At 39.8% G+C, this 12,844-nt stretch overlaps 5 protein-coding genes across 7 annotated transcripts; 2 read left to right on the top strand and 3 right to left on the bottom strand.

Moving 5' to 3' along the window:
* Positions 1-381: 381 nt before the first annotated feature.
* Positions 382-1,113, bottom strand: LOC106357950 (ferredoxin-1, chloroplastic-like). Its single transcript, XM_013797677.3, has one exon. The coding sequence runs from the start codon at positions 1,030-1,032 to the stop codon at positions 586-588; it is 447 nt and encodes a 148-aa protein (XP_013653131.1). The 5' UTR covers positions 1,033-1,113; the 3' UTR covers positions 382-585.
* Positions 1,114-1,343: 230 nt separating this feature from the next.
* Positions 1,344-4,807, bottom strand: LOC106357948 (transmembrane 9 superfamily member 1-like). Of its 2 annotated transcripts, none has more exons than XM_013797674.3 (12): positions 4,511-4,807; positions 4,090-4,282; positions 3,912-4,016; positions 3,771-3,788; positions 3,574-3,671; positions 3,349-3,501; positions 3,089-3,223; positions 2,816-2,982; positions 2,587-2,681; positions 2,119-2,492; positions 1,744-2,017; positions 1,344-1,662 (listed from the first exon to the last, which is right to left on the bottom strand). In XM_013797674.3, exons 1-12 carry the CDS (start codon positions 4,592-4,594, stop codon positions 1,595-1,597), a joined length of 1,764 nt encoding a protein of 587 aa, XP_013653128.2. In that variant the 5' UTR covers positions 4,595-4,807; the 3' UTR covers positions 1,344-1,594. The 2 variants fall into 2 exon arrangements, with proteins under 2 accessions (XP_013653128.2, XP_022558969.2); XM_022703248.2 differs by having other exon boundaries at positions 4,090-4,264.
* A 307-nt stretch (positions 4,808-5,114) lies between these two features.
* Positions 5,115-7,369, top strand: LOC106357949 (serine/threonine-protein kinase SRK2A). Its single transcript, NM_001316144.1, is given in 9 exon segments — positions 5,115-5,398; positions 5,493-5,567; positions 5,670-5,771; positions 5,910-5,963; positions 6,073-6,165; positions 6,268-6,360; positions 6,508-6,612; positions 6,689-6,787; positions 6,875-7,369. Coding segments are annotated over 9 exon segments (1,080 nt in total). The 5' UTR covers positions 5,115-5,278; the 3' UTR covers positions 7,214-7,369.
* Positions 7,370-7,616: 247 nt separating this feature from the next.
* LOC106357947 (serine/threonine-protein kinase SRK2A) lies at positions 7,617-8,898 on the top strand. 2 transcript variants are annotated; one of them, XM_048757978.1, is made up of 4 exons: positions 7,617-8,225; positions 8,397-8,450; positions 8,524-8,571; positions 8,664-8,898. In XM_048757978.1, exons 1-4 carry the CDS (start codon positions 8,130-8,132, stop codon positions 8,721-8,723), a joined length of 258 nt encoding a protein of 85 aa, XP_048613935.1. In that variant the 5' UTR covers positions 7,617-8,129; the 3' UTR covers positions 8,724-8,898. The 2 variants fall into 2 exon arrangements, with proteins under 2 accessions (XP_048613935.1, XP_048613936.1); XM_048757979.1 differs by lacking the exon at positions 7,617-8,225 and having other exon boundaries at positions 8,238-8,450.
* A 42-nt stretch (positions 8,899-8,940) lies between these two features.
* Positions 8,941-12,191, bottom strand: LOC106357945 (pentatricopeptide repeat-containing protein At1g10910, chloroplastic). The gene is made up of 10 exons (XM_013797672.2): positions 11,861-12,191; positions 11,696-11,780; positions 11,162-11,422; positions 10,771-11,073; positions 10,548-10,652; positions 10,292-10,391; positions 9,869-10,188; positions 9,613-9,789; positions 9,416-9,544; positions 8,941-9,311 (listed from the first exon to the last, which is right to left on the bottom strand). The coding sequence occupies exons 1-10, from the start codon at positions 12,115-12,117 to the stop codon at positions 9,057-9,059; spliced, it is 1,992 nt and encodes a 663-aa protein (XP_013653126.1). The 5' UTR covers positions 12,118-12,191; the 3' UTR covers positions 8,941-9,056.
* Positions 12,192-12,844: the final 653 nt, after the last annotated feature.

Genomic DNA, 12,844 nt, shown 5'->3' with positions numbered 1-12,844 from the left:
TTTATTATTATCTCATCGGAACCACTCAGCTTCTGCGAATCCGTTGGCTGCAATTGTACTGCACCTTGCATCATTGATTAAAAATCTGAACCAAATCCCAGAGAAAACAGAGATATTAAAATAAAATAAAATAAAAATATGGGGTGAAAGAGGCCTTGTTGGAATGATTAAACATTTATTTCGAAGAAATATCTGTCTGAAACATTCGATAGCATCGGTTGGAAGCAGCCTTAATATACATTTATAATGGAAGGGAGAGCAAGTAGGAGTGAAGAACATAATGGTGATGGTGGAGAAACACTGTTTGAGTTGTTTAGGAGGACTTATTTCTTATTGAAGCTTTGTTCAAGTTGTAATTAGTATACATCTCAGCAAAGCACATTTATTGTAAAGTGTTCTTTTATTGAAATTAATTTTACATTCTTTCAAATATATATATATATATATATTACTTGACATCCACGTAAAATACTGTAAAACCGAAACAGAGGGTATAGAAAAGAACGACATGAGTTATTATTATACATCACCAACATATTCTCTAATGCGATGATTCGATAGAAAGTGAAATACTTTTTGAGTAATTTAAATCATGGCGTCTTCTTTATGGGTTTCAATAACGACATCAGAAGTTGGACGAGCGATGCACGTGAGAACAAACCCTTCGCTGATCTGGTCATCGTCTAAGAAGCTCTGGTCCGACTGGTCAACGGAGCCAGACACTATTTTACCTGCGCAGCTCGAGCAAGCTCCCGCACGGCACGAGTACGGCAAATCCATCTCGGCGTCCTCTGCCGCGTCGAGGACGTATGTGTCACCGTCGCACTTCACTTCCTTCTCTCCATCTGGTGTGATGAACTTGATCTTGTAGGTAGCCATGGCTGTGACGCGGCCGCCGCGAGCTGTGGACGATTTGAGGCGGAAGAGGGATTGTGTGTTGCCCGCCGGAAGAGATCTGAGGCTGTTTGGTGTCTGCTTGCGGCGGAGGAAGGATGTGCTAACGATGGCGCTGGAGAGAGCAGTGGAAGCCATTGTCCAAAGAAAGATGATTAATCTTCTTATTTGTGAGAGCGTGTGGCTTTTGTTGAGATGGAGAGAGAGGATTATAAAACGAGGCTGAGTTTTTCAACACTATCCGCCACGTGGCGCAAGATATGTGGGTGCTTCTGCTATCTTCTTGGGAGTATTGTCACTGTTTGAATGTGTGTTACATGTGCGCATTATTATGTTGGTGAGATTTTAGTTCATATGTGGTTGGGCTTGGGACAAGTCACACTATTAGAATACTTGGACTTTGGATGATTCTAGACTTGTCCAATTGCTCCTTAAGGACACACATTCAATGTTCCAAGTGAAAGTAAAGTTATAAGGAACAGGGGAAAAAATTACAGGTAGTAGTAGTTGTTGTATATTACACCCACTCAAATTCTAATCTAAAGAGAAAAACAGTTCACTTACCAAAAAAAACGCAAAGACCCCATTGAAGAATACTTATATATTCTCCCTCTCTACTGGCGTTTATATATAATGTATGTCCACCATAACAAGTTTCCTTCTCAACTCGATGGTTTTTACCTCTTTATTGATATCTCCTCTAGTCGCATTTGATGTTTCTGTAGATTCTCCTTACAAACAGGTTTGATCCCAAGAATCCAACCGCTCCTGCAAGATTTATATACAAAGAAAATTTACTCAAGACCAGTAACACCAAACGCTAATTTTGAAGAGAGAGAGCGTTCTCACCGCAAAGGATTCCAAGGCCAAGACAGAACATCATGGTGTACCCAAAGTAGAAGCTTGTCTGGAAGAATCCGGACATCTTCGTCTTCACGTAGTAGTAATAGATGGAGTATAGGTAGACATAGACCGCCGTTGATGCAGCAGAGAAAAACGAAGTCCATTGCCAGTGATAATTCTCAGCGTTCAGCAGGAAGTAAGTTCCCACTATTGTCACACAGACCGTCACTATGACCAGTATCACAAAAACCAGCAGCATGAATCCATACACGTAGTACACCTGTCAAACACAAAAGGGAAGGAAAAAAAGTATCACACACAGTGGGTCTTCTTGCAGTAGTTGCTTTATAGCTTTGTTCTTATAAAAGCAACTACTATTACCTTGTAGTTCCAGAAGGATGTGAAGACAAAGTACATCTCGATGAAGATGCTTCCAAATGGCAACAAGCCGCCCATCAGAGAGACAACCGATGGAGTCAAGTACCATTTTTTCTCAGGGATTGGACGAGGAATAGTCTTTACACGGCATGGATTGTTTGGAGCACCACTCCAGTTTCTCCCAACGACTGTCCCGAGGAGGGCTAATGGGAAGGAAATGAAACCCCAAATCACAAACACAACCACCATTGTCCCGAAAGGAATAGCCGCAAGGGATCCGTAGAATATGGCAATTGTGTTTAGGATAAAGCCGATCCCAAAGCACAAAAAGGGGAATAGAGAAGCCGTGAGGACCATGCACTTGATCCAGTGCTTACCTGAACAAATCAGACATTTAAAATAAAATTTTAAAAATCAAACTATCAAAGGTAACACAAGGGAGAGAGATCTGCCAAGATGAAAAGGTCATACCCCCGCTTCTTGAGTACATTCCACCACTCACGTAACCAGAGACAAAGGATGTCAGAGCATAGCAAACTATGAAAGTTGTGACAATTGCTCCTCTCCTGAAATAATCAGAATACAATGTTAGCGGGATCAAACGAACAAGCTGAGGTCTGCTGCCAAATATAAAAGCATTACCAAAAGTACTACAAAGAATAAAGAGGTTGGCACGTGAGAAGAAGAGTGTAATACGTACCCAACATATAGAGTCCCTACGATGGCCATTAATATGACAAGAAGAATAAGCAACGCCAACTGTGCACCTGTGCCAACAACAGCTGAGAGAAGAACTAAACTAAATGGTGGTCTGAACACATCCCCATGCACAAGCTTCCAGCCAGATTCTTCATTTACATCCCGTTCCTGTGGGCATCAATACGGATGTCAGAAACGGTTTTACAGCCTCAAAGTGTTGGACAAGCGTAAAATATCGTGCAGCTATGTCAAATAAAAGCTGAGAAAACATCACCAAGCTCTCGAGATCGTCATCTTCACGAGCATACTTCGCGTAATCATTTCTGAGAGTTCTCATCAATATCATTGAGACAAGACCGGTGAGAAAAATAACCATCATGAACGAGTTAAAGATGGAGAACCAATGGATCTGCAAAAAGAAAAAGAAAAAAAACGCTTAGACGGCCTATAAAGCTTGAACAAACATTTTGAAGAGATGAATACATTGTGAAACTGTGAACCAATCACAACAAAAGATAACAAGCAAAAAGTCACCTGGTGCTCGAAGAACGGATAATCCAAATACACATCAAAACGGCGGGCAAATGTGACATCGGTTGGAATCCATTGAACAGAATACGTCAGATCCACTGTCCTCCCTGCTTCCAGTGGCCTTGGGTTGTCTTGAGTGAGATTAACATGAATGATCTATAAAAAATATTATTAAATATCAGTGCATGTAGCTCAGATGATATTCATATTATTGTATCGACAACCGACCTGGTCTTTGTTGTATTTGACAATGATGTTTTTATGCGTGTAGAGGACATGTTTGCCGTTTTCACCATTTTTGTCAGATTGCAGCTCACCAACGAATCCTACAATAGCGATGAGACAGTAGTATCAACACTCTCTAAAACTATAACAGAAAAATGATTGATTTTGGATATAACAAGTAAAAACATAAAAACTCATACCCCACAAAGGCAGATCATCTGAAGTTAGAACCACCCGACGCAAATAAGATGCCACCAAATGAGAAACAAGGTTAGCGATTGTAAGAAGTTACAAGCTACTTCAGCAGCAGCCAATAAGTACAAAGGGAATGTGAAACATACCCATAAAGAACTCAAACCAGTAGCTAGACTCGATGGCATCTTTAAAATGCTCGACTTTAGGTTGGTCGAGTTCAAGCTTACAGATCACGTTCCTGTCAACATTTTCTGTGGATAAAGAGTAACTGTAATCAGAACACAGCTAAGATAACTAGCAATGTTAAGAATTAGTAAAACATACTCAAGAATTTGATAGGGATCTCGCTGTCAATGAGCTCGTTGCCACCAAGAACTTCACCAAGACCGCCCCATTTGTGAACATCGTTTTGAGAGGGGCGGCAAAAGGGAAGGCTGTAGTAGTTGTATGTTTCTTGTGGATTGTTGTATGGCCCAACTTTGTTCACCCACAGTGTAACCTGCTCATCAGCTTGATACTGTAAAAACAAAACAAAAAAACAAAAACATTTGACTTGACTGAAGGGCCATAAGTCACAATGGAGCTCCAGGATCCGACCCATCCGAAAAGGAACAGACCCAATAAATAAACAAAAGTTAATTCATAAACAAACACCATGCAAATCACGAGATCTACAGACACATTCACTCGATTCGAGCTGTATATTACAAAAAAAAACGGAATGTGGAGATCCCAGTCGTCTAACCTTGTGATCTGAATCAGAGGCGAGAGAGGTTGCGAGAAGAGAAACGAGAAGAAGGAATACGGCGGCGGTGTTGGAAGACGGCATCGCGAAACCCGGCGGACGATCAGATCTGATGATGACGGAGACGGTGATGGGAATGCGTTAGATAGAGCAATGAGTAGGCTCGACGATCTGATTCAAATTGGCGCAAATTGCATGTTAGTGATAGCAGCTCGCTCTCGTTTCTCGGCAGCGATCGATCGAGAGAGCGAGAGAGACCAAACCAAATAGAAGAGAGCAGCAGCACAGTTTGTTCGGTAGAGATCGACCCTCCGAGTAGTAGTATGGCTTTGGGCTCGGTTTTAATTAGTTTATTGGGCTTCGTTTATTAGTTTAGAGGCCCATGTAAAATCTAGAGTGAATTTGTTATTAGCATGGCAACTTGAGGGTCCCCACTTTGTTAAAAAAAAGGAAGCATCGTGAGATGGGAGATTCTTCATTCTCATTCTCATTCTCATTCTCATCATCATTTACTATTTATCTGAAGAAGAAAAACAAAAAAGTCGATTCTTCGCTTTGGCTTCAAATCTCTCCGCAACCCAAATCTCAATCATCGTTATCGCTTTCCTTTTGCTCTGCGAATCGCGAGATCTCGGAATCGCATCCTTGATTTTTTGGATACTGATTGTTTTGTTTTGGTCCTCGTTGGTCACGATTGGTAGGAATTTGAACGAGAAATTGGAGATTTAATTTTTGTAATTAGGGTTGTTGATATAGAGAGTAGCGAAGATGGAGAAGTACGAGCTGGTGAAAGACATAGGAGCTGGGAATTTCGGAGTGGCGAGGCTCATGAAGGTCAAAGACTCTAAGGAGCTCGTTGCCATGAAGTACATCGAGCGTGGTCCCAAGGTCCCTCTCCTCCGGAATTACTTTACTCATGATCTTTATCTGATTGGAGGAGAGCTAGTTTTTCTCATTAGGCTTTGTTATTTAATGGAAGCAGATTGATGAGAACGTGGCAAGAGAGATTATCAATCACAGATCGCTTCGCCATCCTAATATCATCCGCTTTAAGGAGGTTTTGTCATTTTCCCACATACTCTTCTCCTAAAGCATTTTTACTGAAGTTGGTGATTTACTTAATCACAAAGCTATTATTATCTATCTATCTTCCATTCAGGTGGTGTTGACTCCGACTCATCTTGCTATTGCCATGGAGTATGCTGCTGGTGGTGAACTTTTCGAGCGTATCTGCGGTGCTGGGAGATTCAGTGAGGATGAGGTCAGCTTTGCATTTTAAAATTCTGGCCATTCTTTTGCTTTGCTTAGTGTTTTTTTCAGAGCCAGAAGAATATTAAAAAAAACATGTGAATCTTCTTATATGTGATTATACATTCTAAATCACTTTTCTCTTTTCCAGGCGAGATACTTCTTCCAGCAGCTTATATCAGGTGTTAGCTATTGCCATGCTATGGTAAGGCAAATATATATATATATGAATTGGGAGATTTCTAGACCCTTTGATTTTTTTTTAATCAATTTTTTTTTTTTTTTAAATCAATCCTGTTGTCACCTTGTCGCAGCAAATATGCCATAGAGATCTGAAGCTCGAGAATACACTCCTTGATGGAAGTCCTGCTCCACGTCTCAAAATCTGTGATTTTGGTTATTCCAAGGTCTGGCACTATACAAAATCTCCCAAGTTTTGCCATTTTATATGAGATCCTCTTTTGTTCTTCCCCATTGACGTAAAAGCATTGTTATTCGTCCTTTTGTAGTCCTCTCTACTGCACTCGAGGCCTAAATCAACTGTTGGAACTCCAGCATATATTGCACCTGAGGTCCTCTCTCGGAGAGAATATGATGGCAAGGTAAAATCTTATTTCAGTTTGAGTCTTGGTAAATTAGGCATCATGCTCGTTGAAATGAACTTTACTTAATTGACATGAAACTGTCATGCTCTTCACGTTAACTTTATGGAAGTCGGTAATATTTGTAATTGTTTTTTCTTCTTTCAGATGGCTGATGTATGGTCCTGTGGTGTTACTCTTTATGTCATGCTTGTTGGAGCATACCCTTTTGAAGACCAGGAAGACCCCAAAAACTTCAGGAAAACAATACAAGTAGGTTTTCTTCTTCTAAGCCATATATCTCGTGCTGCATCCTGTTCATCAATGTGTGATTCTTGTTGTTATACAGAAAATCATGGCTGTTCAGTACAAGATCCCGGACTACGTCCACATCTCACAAGATTGCAAACATCTCCTTTCCCGTATATTTGTGGCCAACTCACTCAAGGTATACACATCAATCAAATGAGCTCAAAATGTTTATAAAAAGATGGTTTTGTTTGACAATTGAGCTACGCTGTTGTTGTTTTGGCAGAGGATAACCATTGCGGAAATCAAGAAACACCCATGGTTCACGAAGAACTTGCCAAGGGAGCTCACAGAGACAGCTCAAGCTGCATATTTCAAGAAAGAGAATCCAACCTTCTCCGCCCAGACCGCTGAAGAGATCATGAAGATAGTGGATGACGCCAAAACGCCTCCGCCTGTTTCCCGTTCCATTGGAGGTTTTGGCTGGGGAGGAGAGGGAGATTTAGAGGGGAAAGAGGAAGAGGAGGTGGATGAAGAGGAGGTTGAGGAAGAGGAAGACGAAGAAGATGAATATGATAAGACTGTAAAGGAAGTACACGCAAGCGGAGAAGTGAGAATCAGTTGAATATTTTTTTGGTTTGCGTCTCTGTAAGAAAGAAGTTGTCGTTGGTTTGCTGAAACGTAAAAGTATCTTTTTTTATTTTATTTGTCTTTGCCAATAACAATGCTTTGGTTTGGGTTCTTGAAGATTTGTAAAATTCGCAGTATAAGAAGAACAAATAGTGGTTGATTATGAATCCCTAGAGAGTGAACATTGCGACCTCAACTTGTAAATTAGATTTCTTGTTTCCTCTCTCTTTCTGAGTTTTGCCATCAGCAAAGGTAGAGTGAGAGAGTATGTTTGGTTCAGAGATTACAATATTCGAGCGTAGCGTTTCACCGATAAAAGTCAATGCTTCTTTTTCTTATTGTTTATTCATTTCTTGTAGAATACTCACCTTCAAGTCTTCCTTCATCTTTTAGTAGCTGTGGTGGTTTCATTCTACAGGTTTCTGGCTGGTAGGGCTTTTGAAGTGGAGTTGAGTTTTGTCGATAATGGAGAAGTACGAGGTGGTGAGAGATATATGTGCTGGATATATAGAAGTGGGTGGGCTAATGAACTTGTTGCCATGAAGTTCATCGAGCGTGGCTCAAAGGTTTTTCCTATAAAAATTTGTATGTGTTTGTAGTTGCTAATGTTGTTATGAGCTGGTGATCTCTGATTTCTGATTCCCAGATGAAGCAAACACATCTGCAATTTATTATTTTCTGGCTTTTGTTTGGGATACAGATTGATGAGGACTTGGTAAGAGAGATCATGAAACATAAATCACTTGACCATCCGAGTGTAATCCGATTAAAGGAGGTCAGTGACATTTTTTGTTAAATCTTTGTACATCATTGGTAATTTTTGAAAAGGTTGTGTATACTAGAGTTGATATCAGAGGTGAACCTCATAGAGTTGTTATGAAAGCTATGAGGTTCACCTCTGATACAGATTGATGAGAGAAACTCATCTTGCCATTGTCATGGAATATGCTGCTCGTGGTGAACTCTATAAGCATATAAGGACAGCTGGAAGATTCAGCGAGGATGATGTGAGTTTTGGTTTTTTGACTTATGTGAGGTTAGTAGATTAGGAGGTAGGGAAGAAGAGAGAAACTTGTGGATCTTTCTCTTATTTGTTATTTGCACAATCAAAACAATTGTAAGATGTGTAACTTATCATCTGCTACTTTCTAATCCTTAATATTATTTTATTGTTCCAGGCGAGATACTTATTCCAACCGCTTATATCAGCTGTTAGCTACTGCCATGCTATGGTAAGGCAGCAAAAAGATATTGGCTTGAGGAAGATTACCTACTAATCTTCTAGATGACGTTCATATTTCACAGGACTGCATACATCTCCTTTCCCTTATATTTATCGCCACACCAGTCGAGGTATATATTTATATAAATGAAGCCACGTGTGTTTTCGAGAGATAGCTTTGACTCTTAAGTTGCTTTGTGGCATTGGCCATGTTGATCCGTAGAGGATTAGTATTGCAGATATCAAGAAAACACCCATGGTTCCTGAAAAATCTACCAAGTGACCTCACAGAGACAGCTCAAGCTGCATATTTCAGTAAAGGGAACCAAAGCTTCTCTCTCCAGACTGCTGAAGAGATCATGAAGCTAGTGGATGATGCTAAAACGCCTCCGCCTGTTTTGGCTGGGGAGAAAAGGGGATAGGTACAGAGAGACAATAGGAAGAATAATAAGGAGAATGAGATATTTGCGAAGAAAGTGTAATATGAAAATTCTTGTTGGTTTGTTGAAAAATGAATATATTTATGTAAAACTCGATTCATTAGCACATCTACAAATGTTACTACTACTCTCTGTTATCTATCTCGTGACACAAAGTACATACATCTATTACATTCTTATTTACCTCTCTGACCTCTACTAAACTTCGGCTCAGATCGAGATCTTACCATCGTCCTTGACACGATATGATGCTTGGACAAGATCTCTGCGATGAGTTGCCGACCAAACAAATGAGATTGCTTAAGAATAAGGTTTCTTGTCGATGAGTCGACAACATATCCTTGACCAGGCATCCATTGTAGTAGTTGAAGAAGCAGTTCCTTTTTATCTGGCTGTGAAATGTATCTTGAAATCGCAATCTCAAACTGAACCTGAACAACAGAAGCATACAGTGACAACAAAATGAGATCATCCAGTATAGTTCAGCTGTGAATAGATAGCTTCAATCAAGTTGTTCCCGGTTGGTTTTATTTACCTGATCGATTTTGTGGCCAGAACCATGCAAGACCTTGAAAACATCGTTCACTAAATTAATATTCCCCGAGACCATAAAAGCTTTACAAAATCTCTTCAAAGTAGGCTGTGAGATCACCTTTGCATTGTCCTGATACACATTTTTCACCACGGCTTCAGACCAAATGTTAAAATTTGCCTAATAGAGGGATTTCAAACCTTCACTACAACGTATGCGTCTTTAAAGAGTTTCCCATGGATTAGAATGTGAAGAATCTTCTCATGCAGATCCTTGCATATAGTTCTTTTGCTGTATCTCAGCATGTTGTAGACTGAGAATGCCTCTAAATGAGCTCTAATTTTACCGAGATGGTATATCAAAGACGAACAAAGTTCCTGCAAAATTTACAACATAAAGTTGAGAAAAACTTCAACTTATTAGAACACTAAAAATGCATTTGATGCTAGTTATTACCTCCTCAAGCCGGTGGCCTTTACTATGCATGTCAAGCAAGGTTTGGTACGCAAGTAGGTGCAGTTTCTCCTTGATGAAATATTTTATCAAAATATGGAAAGTGTTGTAGTCAGGACTAACGGCTTGCTCATCCATCTTCTTCATCATCCGCATAACACTTTCCATTTCTCCTGCTCTGCAATAGGCACAGAGCATTGTGTTCAACATTACCAAGTCGCATTTTTCGTAAGTGGTCTCAGAGTCCCTTGCAAGTTGTTTTGCCTCCTCGAAGCGCTTGCTTCTACATAAAGCAGCTATCATGATGCTGTTTGCATAGCCATCTGTAAAAAAAAAAAAAAAAAAAAAAAAAAATTGGAGTCGTGATGTGTTAAAATAAAATATGAAAGCTAACTTGCTAACTAATCATCAGCTAAATAAACATACCAGATTTAACACCTTTCGCTTTCATATCATCAAAGATAGTCATTGCTTCTTCTAACTTCCCCGTCTTTGAAAGACCATCCATCAGCATACAATATGGCATCTAGAGAATAAAAGAATTTTATGAGCATCAATCAATCTAGTTATACCAAGATCGCATACCAATAAGCAATGGTTTCTATCATGTAATTATGTAAATGAAAGTTGTACATTGATCGTCACACATGATCTTTTCTATAGTATATACAGCGAGCTTTACCTCGTTTTCGGCGTAGCCTACAGATTCAAGCTCAGAGAGTAATTCTCTTGACCTGTCAAACAAACCTCCTTTAATATAAACCTTAAGCAAAGTTGTCATCATCACCTGCCAAATTTGCGAGTTACACGAGAAACAAGGAATCAAAACACTGAAAGAACTAGTCTCTCATACAATAACAACAAATGTGATTGCATGAGAAGAGAGATACTGACAACAAACAAACCTTGTTTGGCACTAATCCTACTGATTTCATCTCAGTCATCAGCTCATCAGCTTTCTTGTAATCTCCTTTCCAAGAATGAGAATTGAGCAAGGAGCTGTAATGATACATGTTGGGCGAATGACCTTCATCTTTCATCTGCTGGACAAAGCTTTCAGCTTCTTCACATCGACCATTCGAAGCACAGATGGCCAAGACAGTCCCATACATCACACCATCCATCTTTATCCCATTATGCGGCAGCTCTCCAACGAGTTCCATAGCCTTAGGAAACCCATTTTTCACCTTGATGAAACCTGCAAGCAGCTACACACATCAAAGAAGAAGAAAAAATATATATTATAAAACCTATACAAAAAAAAAAAAAAACAAGATGTTGCATATAATGACATACCGTATTATAAGTAACAACATCTGGTTTCAGACCATCACGCTTCATCTGATCAAACAACTTGATGCAGCTGTCAAGCTTCCCGTTCTTGACAAGGCAGCTAAGAACGGAGTTACATATATACACATTGGTTTTGGTAGAGTCGTCAGGGATGCTTTGGTATATCTCTAGAGCCTTTGAGACGCTTTTAGCTCCAACAAACTTGATGCAGCTGCTGTAAGTTGAGTCACTAACTTTACCATGTTGTTGCATCCAATCAAAGAGCTGCCCAAAAATATTTTTAAAAAATTATGTCTTATGAATCTTTTTTTTCCTTTAATTATACAGGGGTATGTCCACATAAGTGGTCCAGACCAGTCAAAGTGTCGGTCGTCTGGCCCCGGTGATGCCGAAATGTTAATTCTCTATCGGCCGGGGACTCGAACCCTCGTGGCTTGCTTTACCGTATTGGGCTTTTGCCCTCAAGTTAACCAACACCAGGCCACAAGTGCTGGTTCTTATGAATCTTTCATGTTAAAGTTTAAATCGATAGTTTACCTGTATAAGATCTTGCAATCGTCCGGAGATTCCGAAATCGCGAAGAATCACGTTCAAGTCTTGGACTTTCAAAACTCTAGATAATCTGCAGAGGGTGTGGAGTTAAAAGTGACGAGAGACTATCATCATCATAAGAGTTCGGAAGCAAAAAGATTGATGCGTTACCTCTGCAGAGAGGAGAGGAAGTCAGGGGACTGTTCGATCTCAGAGATTGCGGATTTTCTCGTAAGGAAGGATTTGGAGTGAGGCTTTGTGCGAGGAGCTTCTGCTACTACTACTACGGTCGCCGGTGATTTCACGACGGTAGCTGCTGTGAGAGTTCGTACGGAGAGGGTGGAAGCTGGGAGAGAGGAAGAGGGGCGAGAGTTGGTGTTGAAGAGATGAGGACACCGTGATTCGAAACCCAGAACTGGCGTCTCCATGTTCTTCTTCGAGCTACTACTTACCGAGTAAAGGCAGGGGGAGAGAGGAGAAGTATCTTACCGGATCTGTGTTTGGGTCCACGTGGACGGTACGAGTCCGTGTTTCGCAAGATCAAGCAGGCTTTCTGTTTCGACCTTTTGGGCTTTGAACATGGCCTAAAGAGTGATTGTCCAACGGGCCTTACTGTTGGTTCATCGTGCATATTACTTGTGCTTATTTAGCAGGAAAACAAAATTTGTAGGTTTTCCAACTTACATTAAACCACCAAGTTATTAAATCTTATAAAGTCCTCATAAAAGTCGTAAAGTAGTTTCCGTTTTGTTTGACTATTCATCTTAACATACTGACAGTTTTTTCGATAAAACATAACAAGAGCACCTCCAACGTGCGGTGAAAAAGAGGTTTTAAAGATAAAAATAGTAATAATTTAGGAAAGAGAAACATCACAAAAAAATCTTAATAACTAATCTTTTAGAACCGGTTTGATTTAGTTCAAAAAAAAAAAACCGGTTTGATACTCAAAAAGACAGTTGTCCTTTAGGCAATATTTCAACATGTTTTAAGTAAACTAAAATAGTTACATATTAATACTCTATCTGTTTCGTAATAAATGTCATTTTAAATATTTTCCTTGTTACAAAATAGTGTCACTTTACAATTTCAATGCAAACTAGATCTCGACCCCCGCAACCGCGCGGATTTTTGTTTTCATTTATTTTTATATAA

This window comes from Brassica napus, chromosome C5 (assembly GCF_020379485.1).
Source record: "Brassica napus cultivar Da-Ae chromosome C5, Da-Ae, whole genome shotgun sequence".
Classification (NCBI taxonomy): Eukaryota; Viridiplantae; Streptophyta; class Magnoliopsida; order Brassicales; family Brassicaceae; genus Brassica; species Brassica napus.
Note: the sequence above shows the minus strand (reverse complement) of the source record. Positions and strands in the feature narration are given on the sequence as shown.

Excerpts from the sequence above, each read along its gene's own strand:
- LOC106357950 (XM_013797677.3), bottom strand. The coding sequence starts at position 1,032 with ATGGCTTCCACTGCTCTCTCCAGCGCCATCGTTAGCACATCCTTCCTC.
- LOC106357948 (XM_013797674.3), bottom strand. The coding sequence starts at position 4,594 with ATGCCGTCTTCCAACACCGCCGCCGTATTCCTTCTTCTCGTTTCTCTT. Across the intron at positions 3,502-3,573 it reads TCAAATACAACAAAGACCAG|ATCATTCATGTTAATCTCAC; the intron begins GTCGGTTGTCGA and ends TATTTTTTATAG. Across the intron at positions 2,983-3,088 it reads ATGACGATCTCGAGAGCTTG|GAACGGGATGTAAATGAAGA; the intron begins GTGATGTTTTCT and ends TGATGCCCACAG.
- LOC106357947 (XM_048757978.1), top strand. The coding sequence starts at position 8,130 with ATGAGAGAAACTCATCTTGCCATTGTCATGGAATATGCTGCTCGTGGT. Across the intron at positions 8,226-8,396 it reads GAAGATTCAGCGAGGATGAT|GCGAGATACTTATTCCAACC; the intron begins GTGAGTTTTGGT and ends TTATTGTTCCAG. Across the intron at positions 8,572-8,663 it reads TTATCGCCACACCAGTCGAG|AGGATTAGTATTGCAGATAT; the intron begins GTATATATTTAT and ends GTTGATCCGTAG.
- LOC106357945 (XM_013797672.2), bottom strand. The coding sequence starts at position 12,117 with ATGGAGACGCCAGTTCTGGGTTTCGAATCACGGTGTCCTCATCTCTTC. Across the intron at positions 11,423-11,695 it reads GATTGCAAGATCTTATACAG|CTCTTTGATTGGATGCAACA; the intron begins GTAAACTATCGA and ends ATTTTTGGGCAG. Across the intron at positions 9,790-9,868 it reads AAGGCCACCGGCTTGAGGAG|GAACTTTGTTCGTCTTTGAT; the intron begins GTAATAACTAGC and ends TAAATTTTGCAG.